The sequence below is a fragment of the Hypanus sabinus genome, chromosome 1 (assembly GCF_030144855.1).
Source record: "Hypanus sabinus isolate sHypSab1 chromosome 1, sHypSab1.hap1, whole genome shotgun sequence".
Lineage (NCBI taxonomy): Eukaryota > Metazoa > Chordata > Chondrichthyes > Myliobatiformes > Dasyatidae > Hypanus > Hypanus sabinus.
Window position 1 is genome coordinate 200,048,215 of NC_082706.1, and position 25,200 is coordinate 200,073,414.

A 25,200-nucleotide genomic window follows, 5' to 3' on the forward strand; every position below is an offset into this window, starting at 1 on the left:
CATCTACAGTCAATGTTCCCTCTAATTTTGTTTATAGATGTGTGGACCAACCATTGGTCTGAGTAGGAAACATGGCTTAAAAACAGTGCAGCATTTTAATAAAACATTATATAAATGAAAATTCCAGTCTGAGTGGCAACAAAGGGTATGTGCGTGGCAACATTTCAGTTACTGTGTGGCCGCACACCCGCGAATCTGAGAAGGAACAGTGTCCACAGCTCTATCTTCATCAATCACCCTCATCATTGTTGTGTTCTTTACCGGTACCGTGGGTTACTCATAAAGAAACATGTTCTGGAAGAACATAGCTGGAATTTTACTTGACAGCAAACAGCAACCACGTTTAACACTGCCACACTTCTAGATCATTCTGTCATTTTTTGCGCATGCTCCAAACTCTGTCCAATCACGTTCTTACACGTGACACGTGTTATCACCACATCTTCCTTTCCTTGAAAGGAAAAAACAATTAGCAACATTAATCAAAACAAATGCGTAATTTAACACGCTTCTGTCAGTATCTCTGGCAGTTTACAAACATGAGTAGACCTAAGTTCTTGTGTTTCGTTGTTATTTTCATGTTTTGTCTGGTCTCCATCAGTTAACTGAAACTCTGAAGTTGGCTCGTTCTTGAGGTCTTTGAGAAAGAATTACAATTCATTCATTAACTGTGTAATCATTTTTTTATGCTGCAACTTCATCATTTCAATAAAACTTCTCAATTCCTTCATTTGTGCTTTCACTTCGTCAATTGGATCCTGATTCTTGTCAATCTTTGGCTTTAGATCCGTATTGTACTGTACCGGCAAGTTTGGTAACAAAGGGATGGGTCTGGGATCTTCCTTTATGACTTCTTTTACTTTTGCCACATTTGAATCAAATTCTGTTCTCTGTCGCTCTTTCATTAAGTCTCTGTATTCTAACTCTGTGTCACTATCCAGGACTAATATTCTTTTCACCAAATTCAGTCTCTCACAGGCAGATAAACCAAGTGTTGATTGTACATTCTTTGGCATGACCACAAATGAAAGCTTGTGCACACTATTTTTGTGTGATAGTTTCGCCACACATGTTCCTTTAACTGGAATGTCTGCGCCTGAATTACCCAGTCACTTTTATATTCGTCTGATGTAACTTTGACCTTGGCTTTAACGCAGTAAACTCCGATCCTGCAAGAACATTTACTTGTGCTCCAGTATCAAGGTTAAACTGAATATTGTTTTGGTTCACTTGCAATGAAACAGTCTGGTCATTCTAACTTTGTTTGTTTTCACAAAGCACATCGATATAAAACTCCTCAAATTCATTTTCAAGCACTGTACATTATTTACTTTGTTTTATTTTCTCTTTACTTCTGCAACAGCGTGAGAAATTATTACTCTTACTGCAGTCTTGGCACATTTTCCGGTATGCTGGTCACTCTTTTGGCTGATGTTGCCACCCACAGCGACCACAAAAATTTTTTCTTTCAGATGACGTCTTGCTCTCTGTCGGTTTCATTGCCGCTTCATTATTTTTTCTAGCATATTCACAGAGTTTACATTACAGTTCTCAATAAGAAGCTCTTTAGCCTGAGACTTAATGGTTTCCGAAGCTTTCCAGAGAATCAAAGCTTTTTCCAAATTTGCGTCTGGTCCTCTTAAGTGTCTTTCTCTCAGAGCATTATCCAGAATGCCGCAAACAATTCTGTCTTTAATGAGAGAGTCCGTCAGCTCTGCAAACTCGCATGTTTTACTGCAGTTTTTCAACTCAGTAACAAATTGATCAATCGTTTGACCGGCTTTCTGCTTGCATGTAGAGAATTTGTACTGTTCGTACGTCACATTGCACTTCAGTATACAAAATACTTCAAACTCGCTTTTAAATTCAAATTATCTCCATTTTCAAAAGTAAAACGGTTATATACCTCAATTGCGTTGTCCCCTATTACGTGCAGTAGGATCGCTGCTTTTGTTTTTCTCGATTTTTTTATCTGTTCCAATCGCCGGTAAATAAATTACAAAACGTTGTTTGAATTTATTTCCAGTTCCCAGTCAGCCGAAGTGTTTTCAGAGGTTGCAACTCTTCCATTTGTAAAGCAGATTAAAACATATTTAGGAAGTCCTCCAGGACGCATCCCTGTTTTCTCCATCTAAATAATTATTCACATTATGCATATTCCATACTGTGTGTCGACTGCGAGGAAGGTATCCCCCGCAGATAACGAGGAAAGGGCGTACTTGTGCAGAATGAGAAGAGAATGGCCACTGTCTCCTACACTGGTACCTAATCCATCTAAATATGATCCAATAGAAACATTTTGTAACTCTGAATCCCACCATTTGCATATTAAAGTACCAATCATAATGCAAATTTATTTATTTAATGATATACTGTGCAGAATAGGCCATTCCGACTCTCTGAGCCCGACAATCCCCCGATTTAATCCTAGCCTAACAACTGGACAATATACCGTGAGCAAGTAACCTACCAACCAGCACGCCTTTGGACTGTGGGAGAAAACCGGAGCTTTGGAAGAAACGAACACGGTCACGGGGAGAACGTGCAAACTCCTTACAGGCAGTGGCAGGATTTGTGCCCAGGTTGCCGACATTGTGCAATCCACTAGGCTGCTGGGCTGCCGCAGTGTTAATCATTGGCGTCATGAGGTAAAATGCAAGCTGGAGACAAATAAAAGCCACGTCCACGTTTTGAGGATGATTCTCAGTCGTGTCTCTTGATTGACAGTAGCCAAGGTTTTCGATCTTGGTCCTATTATGCAGCTGTTGGCTTCATTCCCTGCATTTCTCATGGAGTTGCCATGGTGAAGGTCATATCTACTGTACCTCGAGATCAGTAGTTTCCAAAGTGGGTAATATCATGCCCCCCCCCCCCGGATGATAGGAATTTCTGAGGGAGTGATAAAGATAAATGGGGGTGATGGGGGGGCTTGGTAGCAAGTGGGGCATCTGAAGGATCACAGGCTTAATTTAAGAAGTGAATTACTTATTATAAGCTTTTAATCCTCAGTGCCTCATAATTGATAACAATGATCGCATAATCACCTCATCTCTTGCTAACCTGCTGTTCTGTCAGACTTTGCCTGAAGCACATTGTAGTAGTTTTGAAAAAGAAGTGACACTTTCGTATTTGGCATATCATGAGAAATCTGAACTGAAGTAATTATTTTACAGTTTTCTGGGCCCAGCACAATTATTGCTGTTCACTGCTGCCTTCCATTAAAAAAAAACCTTGCCCAGGCTTGTGCCCTGGAAACTTTCCAAGGTGCAAATCCACGGTCTATCGAGACTAACGGAGGCCTACACTACACAGTGTAGTATGATTCCCACAGTCGAATCATGCAGTGACAGTTCCTGTGAATTAGCGTGTGGCACTCAATGCAGTAAAATTCAGAATCTGCTCTTTTGAATGGTCTTGACTGCATTTCTCTAACCCACGGTCAAACCGAGATATCGCTGCCCCACTTTCTGTCCCTTCAGGCTGAGTCAGGGTTTGCCTGAGCTATTATGACATCATAACTTTCCCCTTTATTGGTTGCAGTGCTTGAGGTTGGACTTAAACAGCAGGTGATTGATGGGGTGGTCATTAATCCATAATAAAAATAGCAGAAGCAGACCCAATTAAAAAGAAGTGTAGACAGTATTTGAAATCGGGATTTATACCAGCACCAAGCAACCAACAGCAGCCCATGTACCTGTTGTGCAAAAAGGTTTTTGTTTCAAGTCCCTTGAACATTTGCAGAGCAAACAAAATAAAGCAAACAAAAAATTGGCTTATTTTCAGTCACTTTGTGAAAAGTTTCAGAAACAGAAAACACCTCAAAGCATGTTCGCCAGCACTTCACACCAGAACAGTGATGGTTTACGTGCTTCATACAACATTTCATTGCTCTTTGCTAAATCTGGAAACCCCCATACAATTGGTGAAGAACTGGTTCTGCCAGCAGTAAGGGAGGTTCTGAGTGTGGTTTTGCATAAGTCACCAGGCCAAATAATTAAAGTGATTCTGCTCAGTGACAATTTTGTTCAAAGATGAATAGATGAAATATCTGCAAATGTGAAAGATACATTGTGCATCATTGCAACCAGAAGAGAGAATATATTAGACCTGGGTTTATACCAATGTTGATGGAGCCTACAAGGCTATAGCTTGGATACTCAGAACGCATATCCATTCTGCTAATCCCTGAATAAACGAGTCAAAGCAGTTCACAGGGATCAGGACCTGGTAAGAAGGTGCCACCTCAGTGCTGCAGGACAGTTTCAAAAGCACGTACAGGGAGGTCACCTGTATGAGACACTCCCAAACACGGCAGCTTCTGAGATTTAAACACTCTAACTCTATGGAGTGTGCGGATAGCCTCTTTAAGGGCTTAGGATGTTCCCGTTAATTGATAATCACGTTTTGACTGCCAATAATTGAGTATAAAAGGAACACCTGAGCGTAGTTTGAGCACTCACTCATAAGCCGACCACTGTTTTCAGCTAGCGTTTGTTTTGCGTTCAATTCCTTGTTCCCATTTGAGATCGTGTCTCAATCCCAGCCTCGGATACTCCAGCATTTGGGTCCATACCACCCCCATCAAGGGCTCTCACCACACCTTCAGGAAGGCAAAGCCTGAGCACACGCAGAAAATGACACCAGCGATACGCAGCACATGTGGCAAGGTATACAGACCATAACCGATTACAATCCTACCCTGAGTGTCAACGACGGCAATTGTCTCCCTTCCTGATACACTGAATGCTTCCTATGCACGATTTCATTCACTGAGTGATGTGGTTTCGAGGAAAGCCCCTTCTCTTCCTGAGGAACTGGCATCCTGTTTGGCTACAGTTAAGGTGAAGAGAATCTTAGCCAGGGTAAACCCATACAAATCTACGGGGCTGGACAACATACCTGGTTAGGGCTGAGAGACTGTGCAGTCCAGCTAACAAAGTTCAAATTAAACTTATTATCAAAGTACAGATGTCACCATATACCACTTTGAGATTCATTTTCTGGTGGGCATACTCAATAATTCCATAATAGAATACTAACTGTAACAGAATCAATGAAAGACTGCACCAACTTAGGTGTTCAACCAGTGTGCAAGAGATAACAAACCGCCAATACAAAAAGAAAAAAATAATGATGAATAAATAAGCAATAAATATTGAGAATATGAGATGAAGAATGTGAGAACATTTCAAATATGGGGCAAGTGAACTTGAGCGAAGCTATCCACTCTGGTTCAAGAGCCTAATGGTTGAGAGGTAATAACCGTACCTGAACCCGCTAGTGTGAGTCTTGAGGTTTCTGTCCCTTTTTCCTGATGGCAGCAATGAGAAGAGAGCATGTCCTGGGTGGAGGGGGTCCCCGAGAATAGATGCTGCTTCCTTGTGACAATACATCGTGTAGGTTTGCTCAATGGCGGGGAGGGTTTTACCCATGATGGACTGAGCCGTATCCACTATGTTTTGTAGGATCTTCTGTTCAAGGGTGTTAGTATTTCCATGCCAGGCTGTGATACAGCCAGTCAATACACTCTGCACTTCACATCTATAGAAGTTTGTCAAAGTTTTAGATGTCAAGTTAAATCTTTGCAAACTCCTAAGGAAGAAAGGTGTTGCTGTGTTTTCTTCATATTTGCACTTGTGTGCTGGACCCAGGACCAATAATCTTCTGATGAGACTGGCACACGGACCTCTGATTTCCTCCTCCTGAAGTCAATAATTAGATCCCTCGACTTGGAAACCTCCTCTCCATGTACACCGATCTAGTCCTTCCAGCATTGGGTAGGTTTCAATGAGATCCCCCAGTATTCTTCTAAATTCCAGTGAGTACAAGCCCAAGACTGCCAAATGCTCCTCAGATGTTAACCCCTTCATTCCCAGACTCATCCTTGTGAATCTCCTCTGGACTCTCTCCAATGACAACACATCCTTTCTGAGATATGGGGCCCAAAACTGTTGATTATGTTACGAATGTGAAGCAACTCTGAGGGGCCGAAGGGTACAAAGTCGCCCCCTCCTTTTTGAGAATCGCAAGATCGCTATTAATTCAGGTCTGGGACCCAGGAAATGAGAGAGAGACACTCAGAATACACAAGGTTTGGAATGTGTCCTGGCTTCAGCTGAACGGAACCACTGAAAATGGCCATTGTCTCTTGGAGACGGAATTGTGTATTGAGTACTGTACTATTCATTGAAACCCCTCAGGGGACGACCAGAGTGGTCTGGTTGAGGGATTGCATCATCCCAACCTGATTGACATCTGAGACCCAGTGAGTAAGGATAAAAGAGGGGTCTGGGGAACAATCCCTTTAGACGCACCAGGAGAAACGCTAGAAATCCCGTGACAGCGTTTTATAGCAAAAGCCGGTGAGAACTCGTGTGCGTCCTCCCTTGCCGGGGTGGCGGGCTCACCACAGAAGAACAGTTTAGCTAAAAGAGAGGTCACACTTGAACGGCCACAACAATGAGACACTTGACGGATCGAAATCATAAAGGAAAGCCGGCAAGTTTTTCTCCAAATCTCTCTCTCTCTCCAACAACTGAAACACAGCAGTCCCCAACAGCTGCAGCCTGTATGAACTGAACGAACTATATATTTCCATCGGACAATACATTATCCCCTAGATAACGATAGAGCTTATTTCTTATTATTATACCTGCACTTTTAGATTTAGTATTAACAACATATAATATCTGTATATTAGCATTTATATTATTTTTGTGTATTTTTACTAATAAATACTGTTAAAAATAGTATCATCAGACTTCAACGGACATCTCTATCTTTGCTGGTAAGTAACCCAGTTACGGGGTTCGTAACAATTAGTTTATGGGGCTTGATTAGTGTCTTATAAAGGCTCAGCATTATCTCCTTGTTTTTATATTCTAATTTCCTTGAAATAAATGCTAACAGTGCATTTGCCATCTTCACCCCAGGCTCAACCTGTAAACTAACCTTCCGGGAGCTTTGCACAAGGGCTCCCAAGTCCCTCCACACCTCTCAGTTTGAACCTTCTCCCCATTTAGATAATTGCACTATTGTTCCTTTTACCAAAATGCATTATCATATATTTCCCAACACTCTATTCCACCTGCCACTTTTTTGCCCATTCTTCCGATTTTTAAGTCCTGCTGCAATCACATTGCTTCCTCAGCACTACCTACCCCTCCACCTATCTTCATATCATCCACATACCTTGCCACAAAGACATCAATTCCAATATCCAAACAGTGTCAAAAGAAGCAGTCCCAATACTGACCCCTGAGGAACACCACTGATCCCTGGCAGCCAACCAGAAAAGGTCTGTTTCATTCCCTCTCACTGCCTCCTGCCTGTCAGCCATTCCTCTATCCATGTCAGTATCTTTCCCAATGCTACAGGATGTTAAGCAGCCTTCTGAAAATCCAAGTAAATTACATCCACTGCCTCTCCTTTGTCCGCTCTGCTTGTTTCTTCATCGAAGAACTCTAATAGATTTGTCAGCCAAGATTTCCCTTCACAGAAACCACACTGAATTTCACTTACTTTGACATTGTTTGTCAATCTAAAACTGCAAAGGAGATGATGTGAATCTAGTCAAGGTTAGATCAGTCATCTCCACATTTCTGTGTCCAGGTTAATCTTATTTAAGTGCTAGACAGGTTGTCCTGACCTTTTCCAGTTTCTGAGCCTCTCTGAGTTGGAAGAGAAAGAAAGAATACCAGATGATGATCTTCAAGTTTACCATGCAAACCTGGGCGAGCTGCAAAAAGACATGTTGGAGAGATTTCAGGATTTTCTCTTGATTCAATTCCAGACTGGGTAATAAACCCATTCCTGAACACTTGTAATGAGAAATTAAGAGGAAGGACGGCGGAAGAACTAGTTTCACTACAAAATGACTTTGAGCTGAAGCCGAGGTTCAAAAAAAATCATATCGCCTTTGGGTTACAAAAAGGAATCTCTGAATTCTATCTTGCACAGTGGAAAAGGGTCATGATGTTTTTTATTGTCTTTTCAACATCATATTTAATGGTATGTTAACGCAATGAAATAGACAACAAATTACTGAACATGGGGACCTGACTCTCTTTCTCAGTGACATTCAGCCTGATGTTGAGAAGCTGATATCACTGTACCAAGCCCATCCACCTCATCGAAAGGTGAAAATGCAATGAAATAGTGAATAGTTGGACTACTACTGCCTGTATCTGGCCTTTAGAGCAGCAGTGAAGGTCTCCATCTCTGGCGATGTTCAGGGCTTCCTTCATCATGTCAGAAATCTTCTCCTGGTTTTTACTACTGTCAGTCATGTAATTCCTGGGTGGAGACTCCAGAATACCGTCACACTCAGAGGTAGATTGTTTCTGTAACAATTTTGTTCTACCTGTAAAGGGGGTTTCTTCTTTTTTCTTTGTTACTGTTGGGAAAGAGCTTCTTTGTTTTGTTAAAAGCAGGAATGTTTCTTTGTTGTGAGAGAGTGCTGGAAGCTTGTTTGTTAAAATTTATTGATAACTAGAATTGTATTCCTTTGTAAACCAAATGGGGATTAATGCTCTTTCTTCTGAGTCTGTAAGCTTTTGTTGACGGGCTTTTGGGTAGATCGGCGCGAGGGGGTTGAGAGAGAAGACGCAATGCTGTAAACTGGGCGAGGAATGGACCCCAAGCGGGGGTCCGAGGCCAGGAGGTACTCCGAGGGGGGGATGAAGCTAGATGTGCTTGGTTGACCAGTTGGAGGGTCCTGAGATGCGAGTCGAGGAGTTCGGAGGGGATCGAATGGTGGCCAGAAGACTTCAGTAACTGAGCTCCAACGGTTGTGCATGAAGTGGTTTGGACTTTGATAAGTTTGGCGCCTTTTCTTTATTTTTTTCTCTTCATATATACTGTATCGTTATTAATCACTTAGTTATAGTAACCTTTATAAATTGTACTCATTTAATCGCTTATGGTGTACTGTCTGTTTTTGGGCGAGGCGGGGACAACACACAGCATCCACATACCAGTCACGGTTGTTAGCCCTGAGCAGAACCACCAAACCTGGAGGACCAGTGGACAACTTAGTCTGGCCTCTACCCTTTGACCTGTTTGGCATAGGTGACCCTACCAAGAACCAAAGCATAAAGCCCTGACTCCAGCCAACATAGCTCTGGATCATTGAGGCACACAAGCCTCCAAACCCAACAACAAGGTCGTAGTCCTCTTGGAGATGGACTACTAATGCACGCTCTAAAATTGTTGATGAAAATTGACTCTATTGTAAGTAAATAAAGAAATTTTTGTATTTCTGGCTTTAAATAGATTTGAATATTTTTGCAATTATTTGTCACTAATTTGAATTTGGAGTTTCTATTTTCTTTCACTGTGGATTGTAAATCAAAATTCTTTAAAAAATCTTTTGTAATGGCCAGAAAGGGAGAGGAAAGCACTGGGGATATAGTCTGGGAACCAATGGGACAGTAACTCAAAAGGTTTGGGAAACACTGCTCTAGATGGATAATATCCCCTTTGATACTCAGGGACCTGTATAAACTTAAATTGAACCTTCACCCTCTCACTTCAACCACCTGCTGTCACACTCCGTGACTACCCACCAGTAGCTCCATGATTGCCACTCTCCCAGACTATCCAGACCTGTTTTCCATTTGCATAGTGGAAGAATTGATCTATAGAAGATGCCTTCTCCCACGCACACACAAAGTGCTGGAGGAACTCAACAGGCCAGGGAGCATCTATGGTGGGAAATGAAGAGTTGGCGTTTCAGGTTGAAACTCTTCATCAGGATTGAAAAGGAAAGGGGAAGAGTCAGAGTAAGAAGGTAGGGGAAGGGGTGGTGTACATACTGTATATCAGGATGCTATTCACACACTGCAACTCAGCCTTCATACTGTTGGAAAGAGAGAGAGAGATAGCGCTGCTATGTCTTCCAACGATTCTGAGTGAGGCACAGGGAGATCTGTATTTACTGACAATTACCTTTATTGTTCAAACTAACAAGTACGTGAATTCATACACTAAATACCTTGTGCGCACACCTGCTAAGTATCCCTGACTCTCCTGGATAGTCAAAGAATAGCAAAGGTATTACCCGGGCGGAAGAATTTACGCTGGCCAGGCGTTCCTTGTTCCTCGTGGTCCCGATTCATTCTCCACGTGCTTCACGTAGGGTTCTTCTCGCTTGTTATCTGCGATGGTTATTCTTCAAAGTTACCGCCACCGGCACCCACAAAGCACCCACTTTTATATCCATTTCTTATCAATTCAAATGTCGCATTCCCGTGTCATTGGCCGCAGGTCACGTGTCTGGCCTTTAACACCTGGTCATTGGTTCTGGTCCAAGCCAGCATCCATCTATTGTCCTCTTCCCATCAAGGGACAGTTGCTGACTCATGGTTCTTTGTTCTCAGTCAACAATGAGATCGAATCACCTCAGGCATTCACAATCCTGCATGTTATAGCCAACCAAAGAACACCTCACAAATAACTCCTTATTTGGAAATGACCTCCAGTCCAGCAGATTACCTGAAGAGTCTTTGTGCCTTCTTTAAAACACTAATTAAGCCCAGCATTTCAAGCTCACAAAATGAAGAATAGAGTGTGATGCACCATCAATAACCAGCAATCCCTTTGATCTGAGGGCTAAGGGTGTGGCCTTCCAAACAGTGGCATTCTCCCTCTCCAGCTGTCCATTCCCCGGGGATTATAGCTCATGGTCCTAGCCAGCAGGTACTGGCGTAGCTCGTCACTCATAAAGGAGGACCCTCTATCACTGTGGATATAGCAGGGACATCCGAACAGAGTGAAGAGCTGGCGCAGGGCTTTTATGATGGACGTGGCAGTGGTATCGGGGCAGGGGATGGCAAAGGGGAACCGCGAGTACTCGTCGATAATGTTGAGAAAGTAGACATTGTGGTCGGTGGAGGGAAGGGGATCCTTAAAGTCAACACTCAGTTGCTCAAAGGGGTGGGTGGCCTTGATAAGTTGCGCCTTTTCAGGACGGTAGAAGTGCGGTTTGCACTCAGCACAGACTTGGCAGTCCCTGGTCATCGTCCTGATGTCCTCAAGGGAGTACAGCAGGTTCTGGGCTTTCACAAAATGGTAAAATCGGGTGACCCCAGGGTGGCAAAGATGTGCATGGAGGGCGTATAGCTGGTCGAGCTGCGCGCTGGCACATGCTCCCCGGGATAGGGCATCAGGGGGCTCATTGAGCCTTCCAGGCCGGTACAGGATATCATAGTTGTAGGTGGAGAGTTCGATTCTCCACCGCAGAATTTTATCATTTTTGATTTTGCCCCGCTGTTGGTTGCTGAACATGAACGCAACTGAGCGCTGGTCGGTCAGCAAGGTGAACCTTTTGCCGGCAAGATAGTGCCTCCAGTGCCTAATAGCTTCCACTATGGCCTGGGCTTCTTTCTCCACCACGGAGTGCCGAATTTCAGAGCCTTGAAGGGTACGAGAGAAGAATGCTACTGGCCTGCCTGCCTGATTGAGGGTAGCAGCAAGCGCGAAATCGGAGGTGTCACTCTCTACTTGGAAGGGAATGGTCTCGTCCACCGCATGCATCGTTGCTTTGGCAATGTCCCCTTGAATGCGGCTGAAGGCAGCACAGGCCTCAGCAGAGAGGGGAAAAGTGGTAGACTTGACCAGGGGCGGGCCTTGTCTGCGTAATGAGGGACCCATTGGGCGTAATAGGAAAAGAAGCCCAGGCACCATCTGAGGTCTCTGAGGGTGGTGGGAAGAGGGAGTTCTAACAGGGGGCGCATACGGTCGGGATCAGGGCCAATGACCCCGTTCTCCACGACATACCCAAGGATAGCGAGCCGGGTGGTACCGAACACACACTTGTCCCTGTTATAAGTAAGGTTCAGGGCTTCAGCCACTTGGAAAAATCGTTGGAGGTTGGCGTTGTGATCCGGCCAGTCGTGACCACAGATGGTGATGTTATCCAGATAGGGAAATGTGGCCTTTAGTTGGCACTGGTCCACCATCCGGTCCATTTCCCTCCGGAAGACCGGGACACCATTTGTGACACCGAAGGGGATGCGCAGGAAGTGATAGAGCCTGCCGCCCACCTCGAAGGTGGTGTAGGGGCGGTCCTCTGGGTGGATGGGGAGTTGATGGTAAGTGGATTTCAGGTCTACGGTCGAGTACACCTTGTACTGAGCTATCTGATTGACCATATCCGCGATGTGGGGTAGGGTGTATGCATCAAGCTGCGTGAACCTATTGATGGTCTGGCTATAGTCCACGACCATCCTATTTTTCTGCCCGGTCTGAACAACAACCACCTGGGCCCTCCAAGGACTTGTGCTTGGCTCAATGATCCCCTCCCTGAGCAGCCGCTGCACCTCTGACTGAATGAAGGCCCTGTCCCCCACGCTGTACCTTCTGCTTTTAGTTGCCACAGGTTTACAGTCGGGGGTCAGGTTGGCGAACAGTGGTGGGGGAGGGATCTTGAGGGTGGAGAGGCTGCAAGTGGTGTCAGTAGCGCAGCTGTCGGCATGGTGCTGGGTTGGATGTGCAGGTCGGTGTGTGTGTGTGTGTGTGTGTGTGTGTGTGTGTGTGTGTGTGTGTGTGTGTGTGTGTGTGTGTGTGTGTGTGTGTGTGTGTGTGTGTGTGTGTGTGTGTGTGTGTGGTCAGTTGTGGGGTATATGACGAAGTCCCACCAAACTGAGGATTCCTGACAGTGAGTGGTGGGAGGGGCCCATCATATGCCATAGTCACACTTTAGACGTGACTCTGGAAGTCCAGCCCCAATAGCACAGGCACACACAGTTGAGGCATGACCAGTAGCACAAAGTTCCGATATTCTGTGCCCTGCACCACCAAGGTCCCAACCCACAACCCACCCGGATGTCTGTGGAATGCGACCCAGAAGCCATGGTGACCCTCTGGCTTACCGGCCGCAGGTACTGTCTTTTGAGGATGTCCAGTGCCCCTTGGTAGGTCGGTAGGTCCCTGATAAGGGAGAATACTTTCGGACTTACTCTAGATAGTAATATTTTGTACTTTGTGACAGGCTCAGTCACTGGAATCTGTTCCAAGTCTGATTGGAAGCATGCAAGCCAGAGTTCAAAGGCAAGAGCTGCTTCGGAGCCTCGAGGATCAAGGCCTAATTTTTCCGGACGTAAAATGCTGTCCATGGTTTAAACTTCCAGCCAATAAAATTGATGCACCATCAATAACTCTCTGAGACGTGAGGCGAGAGATGGGCTTTTATTGACTGGAAGAAAGAACAAGCAGCAATTGACCACTATGCTACATCCTGGAGACTGAGGGCAGGGCCCAGGCTCCAATCGCCTTTATACTGGGGTCTGTGGGAGGAGCCACAGGAGCAGTCAGCGGGGGGGGGGGGGGGGGGGGCGTGTCCAGACGTATACGTAGTTTACCACACAGTGTCTTCACAAAGTGGCAGCCTCCATCCCCCAAGCACACGGCAAGAACAAAGACCGCTTCCACTGTCCTTGATTCATTTGAATTCACTGATTTGAAGATTGTCATTCTTTCTGGCCAACAATATTATAGGGTCAAATAAACTCATCTCTATACTCCTAGACCTTGGCCTTGGGGCCCCATCTGCAACAGGCTTATAGACTTTCTGACTGCCAGAGTTGGTCCCAATATTTTGACAATCCTGACCCTCAGCACTAGCATTCCTCAGGATTGTGTGCTCAGTCTCCTGCTCTATATCCACAACAGTGTGGCCAGGTACAGTGCCAACCCAGCCCGTTAAGTTTGCCAATGAATCCGTTGTTATCGGCCTGATCAACAGCGTTGTTGGGATGGAGTACCAGAACGGGAATGAAAATCTTGCGTCACTGTGACAGAACTACAGCCCAGACTTTAACATCAACAAGGTGAAAGAGTTGGTCATTGACCTAAGGAAGCATTGGGTGAACACAATGCTGTTCTCATCAACAGAGCAGCTGGAGAGATGATCAACATCTTCAAGTCATTTGGCATCCACATCATCAGCAACCTCAACTGGTCGCTTCACATCGATGTGCTGATCAAGAAAGCGCATCAGGGTGTTCACTTTTTGAGGCATCCAGGAAAATTCAGAATGTCCATGTGAGTCCTGGGGTCAAGGCCCAAAAGTCAAACCCAAGTCTGTTGAGTCCTGGGGTCAAGGCCCAAAAGTCAAACCCAAGTCTGTTGAGTCCTGGGGTCAAGGCCCAAAAGTCAAACCCAAGTCTGTTGAGTCCTGTGGTCAAGGCCCAAAAGTCAAACCCAAGTCTGTTGAGTCCTGGGGTCAAGGCCCAAAAGTCAAACCCAAGTCTATTGAGTCCTGGGGTCAAGGCCCAAAAGTCAAACTCATGTCTGTTGAGTCCTGTGGTCAAGGCTTGAAGATCATACTCATGTCTGTTGAGCCCTGTGGTCAAGGCTTGAAGATCAAACTCATGTCTGGTGAGTCCTGGGGTCAAGGCTTGAAGATCAAACTCATGTCTGTTGAGTCCTGGGGTCAAGGCTTGAAGATCAAACTCATGTCTGGTGAGTCCTGGGGTCAAGGCCCAAAAGTCAAACCCAAGTCTGTTGAGTCCTGGGGTCAAGGCCCAAAAGTCAAACCCAAGTCTATTGAGTCCTGGGGTCAAGGCCCAAAAGTCAAACCCAAGTCTATTGAGTCCTGGGGTCAAGGCCCAAAAGTCAAACCCAAGTCTATTGAGTCCTGGGGTCAAGGCCCAAAAGTCAAACTCATGTCTGTTGAGTCCTGTGGTCAAGGCTTGAAGATCATACTCATGTCTGGTGAGTCCTGGGGTCAAGGCCCAAATACTGCAACTCTGGCTCATTGGTTCATTGGCAAGACCGAAGGTGGAGTGCTATGCAGCCTTGACTGTTGCATGGATCATGCCCTCAGGCTGCGGTGTCGCTTGATACAGCCACTTGGTATAGGGGCGCCAGAGGCGCTGCGGGAGAGAACAGAGGCACGGCATGTGTACAGGAATCTGTGCTGGGTTGGGGGATGAACCCTCCTGTTGGTGCTACTTCCCAGTGTTCACTCCCAGAAGACAAGCTGGATTGTTTTCAACTGCAGCTGACGCAGTGTGAGATGAGGAACTGCTGTGTACTTGTTCCTGCAGAAACATGACTCCAGGACAACATCCATGAACCATTAATCTTCAGGCCATGTCACTCAGAGACTTGTGCTAATATTATTTGTGTGACTGTTTGTGCTTTTGTAACTATATGTGCTCGTGATTATATGTGTGATGTGACTATATGTGCTCGTGATTATATAGGTGATGTGCTGTGTTATGTGACTATATGTGCTGTGTTCTGTGCTTTGCACCTTGGCCCTGTTTTGTTTAGTTGTATACAAGTGTAGGGTTAAATGACAATTAAACTTGAACTTTAAGGTTGGTACAGCAATTGTTCTGCTCATGACTGTCCAAACACTGCACAGTCTAACACAGGCTCGTCACTTCCATTCATTCATTCCATCTTAGACCATAAAACCACAAGATATAGGAGCAGAATTAGGCCACTTGGGCTCATTGACTGTGTTCCACCATTTCATCATGCCTGATCCATTTCCCTCTCAGCCCCAGTCTCCTGCTCTTTCCTTGTATACCTTAATGCCAGGACTAATCAAGAATCTTTCAATATCTGCCTTAAATATACCCAATGTCTTGACCTTCACAGCCGCCTATGGCAATGAATTCCATAGATTCACCACTCTCTGGCTAAAGATATACCTCCTCATCTCCATTCTAAAAGGACACCCCTAAGACTGTGTCCTCTGGTTTAAGATTCCCCCACCATAGGAAATATCCTCTCCACATCCACTCAGCTGAGGCTTTTCAACATTCAATAGGTTTCGCTGAGGTCACCCCTAATTCCTCTGAATTTCAGTGAGTAGAGGCCCAGAGCCATCAAATGCTCCTCATATGACAAACTATTCAATCCCAGAATAATTTTCAGGAACCTCCTTTTACCCTCTGCAATGTCAGCATATCCTTTCTTAGATAAGAGGTCCCAAAACTGCCCACAATCCTCCAAGTGGGGCCTCCTCAGTGTTTTATAAAACCTCACCCTTACATCCTTGTCATTACATCTTCTTGTCATTGTACTTATTGTTATATTTACTGTTATTATATTTATGTTTGCTGTTGCAAACAGGATATCTCATTGCACTCTCGCATTTATGATAATCCATTAATCTAATCTAAGTGACTTTTTGCTAAGTTCTGAAATGAAAGAGAAGATTGGTGCTCGGTTTGGCTGTTTTGTTTGTAGGGTTGTTTGCCAAGCCTGGAGGTTAGGTCGCAAAACATTTCGTCGCCAGTTGAGGTGACATCATCAGTGTGCAATTGAGTCTTGTTTCTGCCAAGTGCTCACGTTAACATTGGTCCTGTTTCTAATACCCTTATCTAAAGATTCTGCAATCCAAGAAACACAGAAGTACTTGTTGAAGGAAGAAATAGAGTTCCTGCTAAATATAAGGCCATAGGATCACAAGACATAGGAACAAAGTTAGGCCATTCAGCCCATTGAGTCAGCTCCACCATTCTGTCATGTCTGATTGCTGTGGTAACTATTAATGATAGTAATTCTGCAGAAGAAAGCCAGCAAATATTATTCTGTACATGAACTCCCAGACGCATTCTTTTCTGTAGAAAAATACAAGAATATCCTTTTGCTATTCAACCAACCAATCAAAGCACTATTGACTAATTGCTGTGGCTGTGGAGGCCAAGTCATTAAGGCAGAGGTTGATAGATTCTTGATTGGTCAGGGAGAAGGCAGGGGATTGGGACTGAGAGGGAAATGGATCAGCCATGTTGAAATGTGGGACAACTGGCTGAATTCTGCTCCTTCATCTTAGGTCTAATTGAAAACTCTCCAAAGTACAACGAGAGAAGTACAGGTGGTTTTACTGATACAGGGTGGCATGGTACTGTAACAGTTAGTGTAACGCTACAACGGCACCAGCGACTAGGGTTCAATTTCATTGCTATCTGTAAGGAGTTTGTATATTCTCACTGTGGCCGTGTTGGTTTCATCCAGGTGCTCCGATTTCCTCTCACATTTCAAAGTCCTGTGAGTTGGCAGGTCAGTTGAACAGTACACACGATGTGCTGGAGGAGCTCAGCAGGTCAGGCAGCATCTATGGATGGGGATAAGCAGTCAACGTTTCATGCCGACACTTTTCAACAGGACTAGAAAGGAAGTGGGGTAGAGCCAGAATAAGAAGGTGGGGCGATGGGATTGAGAAGTACAAGGTGGCAGGGGATGGGTGAAACCGAGGGGAAGGGGGGTGAAGTGAGGAGCTGGGAAGTTGATTGGAGGAAGAGATAAAGGGCTGGAGAAGGGGGGATCTGAAAGGAGAGGTCAGAAGACCATGGAAGAGAGGGAAGGGGGAAGAGAACCAGAGGGAGGTGATGGGCAGGTAAGAAGAGAAGGTGTGAGAGGGAAACAAGAATGGTGAATGGTGAAGGAGAGGAGTGTTGGGGGTGGGGGTAATTACCGGAAGTTTGAGAAATCGATGTTCATGCCATTGATCGCATAGGTGGCAAAGGCTTGTTGTGTCGGAAGGTCACGTTACTCTGCCATATCTCTAAATAAAAGATATCACATTTTCCATCAGCACTGAAGCCTGGGGACTCAGGCTTGAAGTCCTAGTAACGGTCTGCATTTAATTCCTAGTTCTATACGCCATGTTTTCAGTCTGTACTTTATGAGCATTTAGCCCTAATTAAAGCAACCACAATCACTTACATAAGCTGCAATGGGTCAGATAACCAATTCCACATGGGTTTTTTGCGACAGACTTCCCCGCTTGCTGAATGCTTGTGTCGTATGAGTGCTGGGTGGTCTCTGAGCTGCTTGCTACAGAATTCCACCACGGAATGAAAAGTTGCCCTACGTATATATTTGAGGTTTTCCTGCTGTTTTTGATAGAGCAAATTGCACAGCAGACATTGTAATTAACATTTTCTATTTTGCTATTTACCTCTGTTAAAGATTAGCTCTATTTGTCACATGCACTTCGGACCAACGGTGAAAGACGCTGTTTGCACCGATGACCGAAGATGCGTTGGAGGCAGCCGGCATGTGTCACTACTCTTCCGACACCAGTGTAGCACGCCCACAGCTTGGTAACCGTAACCCGTACATCTTTGGGATGTGGGAGGAGAGTGAGGCACCCAGAGGAAACCCACACGGTCACAGGGAGAACGTCCTTAACCGGCAACAGGGGCAAGCGAACCCCAATCGCAAGCACTAGCGCCGGAAAGTGATGACACTAACCGCTACATACCCATCTGTGTATAATGTTGTAATGACCCCTTTCACGCAATGGTGATTTTATTTACTTATTTAGAGCTACAGGCCCTTCCAGCCCAACGAGCCACATGGATCAGTAGCGCACCCATTGGACCCTAGCCCGATCACAGGACAAATTAGAATGACCGATTAACCTACCAACTGGTACGTCTTTGGAATGCAGGAGAAAACCGGAGCACCCGGAGGGGATCTACGCACTCACGGGGAGGGCGTACAAACTTACAGAAGATGCCATAACTGAACTCCAAACTCGCTAACCGCCAAGCTACCGTGGTACCCCATTACTAATGCTCGTATTGAAGAAGAAGAGGAACAGACCTTAACTCGGCAGTGGAGTTATCGGGGCACCGTCATGACGGTGTTTCCGTAGCAAGCTATTCTTGTTTTTACCAGGCCGAGTTACTCGCTCGACGCTCAACCGACTTGGATTTGATCTCGGGAACCTTTGCTCCGGAGTCCGGCGCTGATATTATTGCGCCACCACGCGGGACAATGCTGGGAATGAATCATAAGCACTGGCTGAAATGCCCAGCAGAACTACATCATAATGGCCTTCACCATTATTAACATATGCGCTCAGTGGCTACCTTATTAAGTACCTCTTGTACCAAATAATGTGGCCACTGAGTGTATGCTCGTGGTCCACCCACTTCAAGGATAGGTGTGCTTTGCACATCACTCTTCAGCACACCACTGTTGTAATGTGTGGTAGGTTATCTGAGTTAGCCAGCTTGAACTATTCTCCTCTGACCGTTCCCATTAACAAGGCGTTTTCACCCACAGGAATGACACTTGCTGGATTTGTTTTGGAACCAGGCAACATTCAAGGTTCTTAAGTAACCTACCCAGCTGCGGCCCGGTATGCCGCTGGCGTTTGGGACATCAGTGAAGGTCCACCATCTCCGGCAGTGTTCAGGGCTTCCTTCGTCATATCAGGAGCTTCCACTCAGTTTTCACCACTGTCAGTCGTACAAGTCCCTGGTGGAGACTCAGGATTCCCTCACACTCAGATACAGAAGGAATCTTCCATAATAATTTTGTTTTACCAGTCAGGATTGTTAGCCCTGAGTTGAATCTCCCCGAACCTGCAGGACCCAGTGGACCACTCTTATTCTGGCCTCTGCCCTTTGACCTGTTTGGCATGGGTGACCCTACTGAGGACCAAAGCACAAAGCCCTGAGTCCAGCCAACACGGCTCTCAAGTCAAGTCACTTTTATTGTCATTTCGACCATAACTGCTGGTACAGTACATAGTAAAAATGAGACAACGTTTTTCAGGACCATGGTGTTACATGACACAGTACAAAAACTAGACTGGACTACATAAAAAACAGAACAGACCTACACAGGACTGCATAAAGTGCACAGAACAGTGCAGGAATTACAATAAGTAATAAACAGGACAGTAGGGCAGTAAGGTGTCAGTCCAGGCTCTGGGTATCGAGGAGTCTGATAGCTTGGGGGAAGAAACTGTTACATAGTCCGGTCGTTGAGCCAGGGAAGACTCCAAACCCTAAGACAATGCTGTGGTCCTCTGGGAAGAAGATTGGTAAGTACACAAGCATAATGGAGAAGCAAATGGTTGTTACTCCGGGTAAAAATAATAAGCATAAAGAAAACAATTAAAATACAATAAGTATAAATACATAAGATTAGCTTATAGGTAGACTGGGGAGATGAAGCGGGTGGAAAAGATCATCACTGCACGCATTGAAGTGGATGGGCTACAGCAGCTGAACATACACTCAGTGGCCACTGCCTTAGGTACGGGAGGTCACCGTATATAACCTCGAGATTCGTTTTCTCGCGGACAATCCTATTCTCTTTGACGGCATTGTTTTTCCCTCCACTGCAACATAACCAACTTTGGTGTGAATCGGGAACTGCTCATTTAAAAAGACGGCGTTCAGACCTCAGCAGGAAAGCGGCGAGGAATGTAGTGGTTTCTTAGCAGTGCGGCTGACACTGAGAGATTGTTCGCGGACACGCCGGTGGCGCGCCCCGGGAGCCGGCAGTCTGCTTCACTCTGTGCGCATCGGTGACCGACAGCGGCCAGCGGAGCTCGGGGGCGGGCCGGATTTTCTCATCATCTCGGGAACGGGGAGCAACAGCAACAAAACAACAAAAAAAAACCCGAGCTGGAAAACTATTTCTGAACTGAAATTATAAATACAAGCGATTTAGTAGATGCTGAAAGTCCAAAGCAAAATCACGGAGAAATTCAGTAGGTCGGGCAGCACATATGGAAATGAGGTTTCGGGTCGAGTCCCTTCATCGGGACTGGAAAGGAAGGGGGAAGCTGCCTGACCTGCCGGGTTCCTCCAGCATTTTGTATGTGTGCGTTGCTCTGAATCGAGCAACAACGGAAACGAGCCGCTGGACCCCGCCCGGGAGCCCGGTAACGGTGACGCTCACTCACAATCTGTGTCCCTGACTCTCTAGTGGCCAGTTATTTCGCAGTGTGATTCGCAAGCCTCAATCCGCCAGGTTGATCAACTCCTTCACACATTTAACACCCCCCCCCGCTCCCACCACCACCACCACTACAGCACCTAGCGTCACTTTCTACGGCCAGTCATTGTATTTTATAGGATTGCTTTTATAATTAAACTTACTGTGTTTTATCCCTGTTTTTATAGTGATCTTTATACTTAATGTTTTTTTTTACGCTGCATCGGATCCAGAGAAACACCGCCAGGTTTAGGAACAGTACCTGCCCCTCAACCTCTTCAAATAGAGGAGGTAACGTTCCCACAACCTATGGACTCACTTCCAAAGAGTCTTCATCTGATGTTCCCGATATTTATTGATAATTTATTTTTATTATTATCATGTATTTTTTTTGTATTTGTACAGTTCTGCTTTGTTGGTGAGGTCTGTCCCTTATTGAGTATGCCCGCAAGACAATGAGGCTCGTATACGGTGACATCTAAGTTTACTCTGAACTTTAAATCATTTCGTTCTCCTTTACACTCGTGCACTGAAGAATGGCAATAAGCAGTCTTGCCTCTTCCTCGTGTTGCCTAGGAGCGGGTGCTGACTGTACGAGGCGGGGCGGTATGAGGTTCGCCCCAGGCGATATACTGTTCATCGAGGCGGTGTTCACTGGAGCGGTGAGGTGACTGTGGTTGGGGGTGGGGGGGGGTGGGAGATACTCGTTTTTATTCTGCCCCCGCCCCCCTACCCTTCCCAATTGAACCTGCCAACTCCTTTCTCTGAAGAGGCCAGCACAATGGGTTTTGACTCGTCTCTCCACAGGAGAGAGTCCGGAAACAAGCCCACCACCCTCGCCTCCCGCACACCACTCCCACCTCCTCGCCACCCCATTCACACGCGCAGTTCGAATCACAAGTCCGCCCGAGTTAAGAAGCAGCGACGCCGCAGACTTGGCTCTGGGGGGGGGGGGGGGGTAGTGCTGGAGAGGATTCGGTGCCCACGATGCTCCAGGCAAGCGCCGTGCCGAGGAGCCGGAGCCCGCGGAGCGCCGCTCTGCCGGCCATGAGCAGCGACACCCAGTACGAGGACACCGTCTCCAGCAGGGTGCTGGATGATATCAAGCGCCGGCTGCTCAGCGCCTTCAGGGGAGCCCCCGCTCCGTGTGAGCTCGCCCAGACCAGCAGCCTGAGCAGGAGCGCCCGGGTGGACGAGGAGCTCCGCAGAGCGCAGATCGACGGAGCCATTAGCTGGGTCCGGACCGAGCTGGTGAGTGAGCGCCGGGCGCTCGGACCGTCTGCAGCAGGTGCTCCAGCAGATCGCGGGCGTGGGTGATGGGAGGGGACCTTTCCAGCTTATATCTCTCCCCTACAAAACAGATTCTGCGGGAGGAACATCGGTGGGAAGAGGGGGGAGGGGGGAATGGTCTCCTTTTGGGGTTCCAAGACCGATCAGAATCGGAATCGGCTTTATCATCACCGACATATGTCGTGAAATCTGTTGTTGTGCGGCAGCAGAACTTTTAAAAATTCTTATGTTACAATAACTCATTTATTAACTCTCTGATATTAAATAAAACTATTGAATAAGAATTATAAATGATAAATAAACTGGTCAAGAAGAGGGCAAATAGTGCGGCAGTGCTCATGAATTCATGGACCGTTCAGAAATCTTAGAGTGGAGGGGAAGAAAACTTTGAGTGTGTATCTTCAGGCTGCGGTACCTCCTCCCGGATAAAGGGGGTCACGTCCTGAGCGGTGAGCGTCCTTACCGCGGGCGCTGTCCTCCTGAGGTATCGTCTCAAGAATGATAGGAGAGAGGGGAAGAGGAGGGGAGCGATGGGCAGTTGAGGAGACAAGGGGTAACACGGGAGTCCGAATGGGGAAGAAAGAGAGGAGGAGGAGACTACCGGAAGTCAGAGAAATCAATGTTCATGCCATCAGACTGGAGGGGACCCAGGCGGAATACGGGGTGTAACTCGCTAACACGAGGAAGTCTGCAGATGCTGGAAATACAAAGCAACACACAGAAAATGCTGGAGGAACTCGGCGGTGGACAAGTTCTGAGGAAGGGTCTCGGCTGCCTGACCCGCTGAGTTCCTCCAGCATCCTGGAATATGAGGTGTTGCTCCTCCAGCCTGCTCAGGCAGAATCAATGTCTGGTTGGTCCTATTATAGTTATTATTCTATAGATTTGCTGAGTATGCCCACAGGAACATGAAACTCTCTGACATGCATGTGCTTGGATGACAAAATTTACTTCTGACTTTAAAAAGATCCGTCACATTCTGTCTCACCTCTCTGCAGTTGGAGATGCGATGTCAGGACCGGCAGCTGGCCAGAACATTACTGGAGTTAAACAGTGAGATCCAAGTACTGAGGAGAGAACAGGAACTGCGCGCCGGGTCGCCGCCGGCGCGAACCGCGGGCATTCAGAAATGAATACCCTTTATAGAGGACTGCCGCCCAACATCAACACCCCATTTTGGAGCCACCGAGCCAGACAGATGAGTGCAGCTTTGACTTATTGTTGCAATGTAACACGTCAAGTCGAATTAAGTATCGTCCATGGATTATTTCTGTAGAATTCAAATGCGTTCTGCACGCAACAGGGTAAGGGGGCGTAATAGTTAGATGGGTTTCAAACAGGACCCGCGCTGCATCTTGTCCTTCTGAGGTCCCACGGGTGTTCGCGCGGGAACAGTGCCCTGACCTTCCCATCGGCTTGGACTCCTGTAACGGGGCTGGCCTGGCATTTCCAGCCGGCTGTAATCGCCATCAGAGGGGCCGACTTCTTCACGACATCGGTTCGGGTTTGAGTGTGAGCGACACACGATGCTGGACAGCATCCATGCTGCCCGGCCTGCTGAGTTCCTCCAGCATTGCGTGTTGCTCCGATTTCCAGCATCTGCAGATTTTCTCCTGTTCAGGGTTTGGATGCAGCAGGCGCTCTACTTTACAGTGTCCGTGGGTCCAGGATGGGTAACAGTTGGGCAGGAGTACTCCTGCTCCTAGGATTGGACAACAATCTGATTTTATTGTCCTTTGCCTCAAGGCATTGTTTATAAAAGAAAGTCAACTGAAATGGGAGAGAATACCCGACTCTTCAGAAATGAGGCTTCACTGGATTGTAACCTTTTTTGTCGGTGTCCATTGAACCGTACTAGTAATCCCGGCCTGGACTCATGCCCCAGGGGCCAGAGTTCACCCAGAGTAAATTTGGATAAAATTTGGACTTAATGATGTTGACAATATAAAACCTCGTACTACAGGGATGGCAACTTGTTCTGTTTGCCTAGCCTGCTCACTGCGTGATTCCAGACTCACTTCAATGCGGTTGGGATTCAGTTACCCTCCCAAATCCAACAGCAAACCACTCAGATCTAGGGCAATTAGGGATAGGTAGCAGTTAGTTAGGAATGTCCAAATCAAAATCAAAGCAAATTTATTATAGCAGGAAAATAAAGAAATACAACAGAATTCAATGAAAAACGATACATAAACCAAGACTGACAAATAACCAGCATACAAAAGAAATCAAGTTATACAAATATAAATAATTCTGAGAACATGAATTGCGGAGAATTCATAGGTTGTGGAATCAGTTCAGAATCAGGCTTAATATCACCAGCATATGTCGTGGAATTTGTTGTCTTTGCGGTAGCAGTACAATGCAATACATAATGATAGAGGAAAAAGTGAATTATGTTAAATATATATATAGTTAAATAAGTAGTGAAAAAAAATAGAAATTAAAAAGTAGTGAGTAGTGCTCTTGGTTTCACTGTCCATTCAGTAGTTGGACGGCAGAGGGGAAGTAGCTGTTCCTGAATTGCTGAATGTGTGCCTTCAGGCTTCTGTACCTCCTACCTGATGGTAACAGTGTGAAGAGGGCATGCCCTGGGTGCTGGGGGTCCTTAATGATGCCGAAGTGAGTGAAGTTATCCACACTGGTTCAAGAGCCTGATGATTGAGGGGTAGTAACTGTTCTGAAATCTGGTGGTGTTAGACCTGAGGATCCTGTACCTCCTTCCTGATGGTAGCAGTGAGAAGAGAGCGTGATCTGGGTGATAATGGATAATGGATGCTGCTTTTTTGTGTCAGTGCTCCCAGAAGGGACGAAAAACGATTCTCACTATGGAGGTTGGAAGCTGATAAGGGAAAATTTATGTCAAAAAACTTAAGCAATGTACTGTAAATAAATTACGTTCTACTGCTGTTTTGGTGCTGGTATCATGATCTTATGTATCAAACCATTGACAACAGCATCTGTAAGAACATTCTATTCAACGTATATTCCTATGTATGAAATAAATTTACCAAAGTAGTCATTTATTACCATGTACCACCCTGAGATTCATTTTCTTGCAGGCATTCACAGGAAAATGAAGGAAGTACAATAGAATTTAGAAAACAATGTAATCAGACAAACTCAGTAGGTCACGCAGGATCTATGTCGAGGAACAAACATAAGTGTCTTGATGAAGGGTCTTGGCCTGAAATGTCAACTGTT

The 25,200-nt window shown here is 45.9% G+C and overlaps 1 protein-coding gene across 1 annotated transcript; it reads left to right on the forward strand.

Annotated features, from left to right (window-relative positions):
- The first annotated feature begins 21,632 nt into the window (after window positions 1-21,632).
- si:ch211-153f2.3 (alanine and arginine-rich domain-containing protein) lies at window positions 21,633-24,906 on the forward strand. The gene is made up of 2 exons (XM_059956562.1): window positions 21,633-21,957; window positions 22,995-24,906. The coding sequence occupies exons 1-2, from the start codon at window positions 21,694-21,696 to the stop codon at window positions 23,127-23,129; spliced, it is 399 nt and encodes a 132-aa protein (XP_059812545.1). The 5' UTR covers window positions 21,633-21,693; the 3' UTR covers window positions 23,130-24,906.
- The last annotated feature ends 294 nt before the right edge of the window (window positions 24,907-25,200 follow it).

Coding starts and splice junctions, on each gene's coding strand:
- si:ch211-153f2.3 (XM_059956562.1), top strand. CDS start 21,694: ATGCTCCAGGCAAGCGCCGTGCCGAGGAGCCGGAGCCCGCGGAGCGCC. Junction 21,958..22,994: donor GCTGGGTCCGGACCGAGCTG/GTGAGTGAGCGC, acceptor ACCTCTCTGCAG/TTGGAGATGCGATGTCAGGA.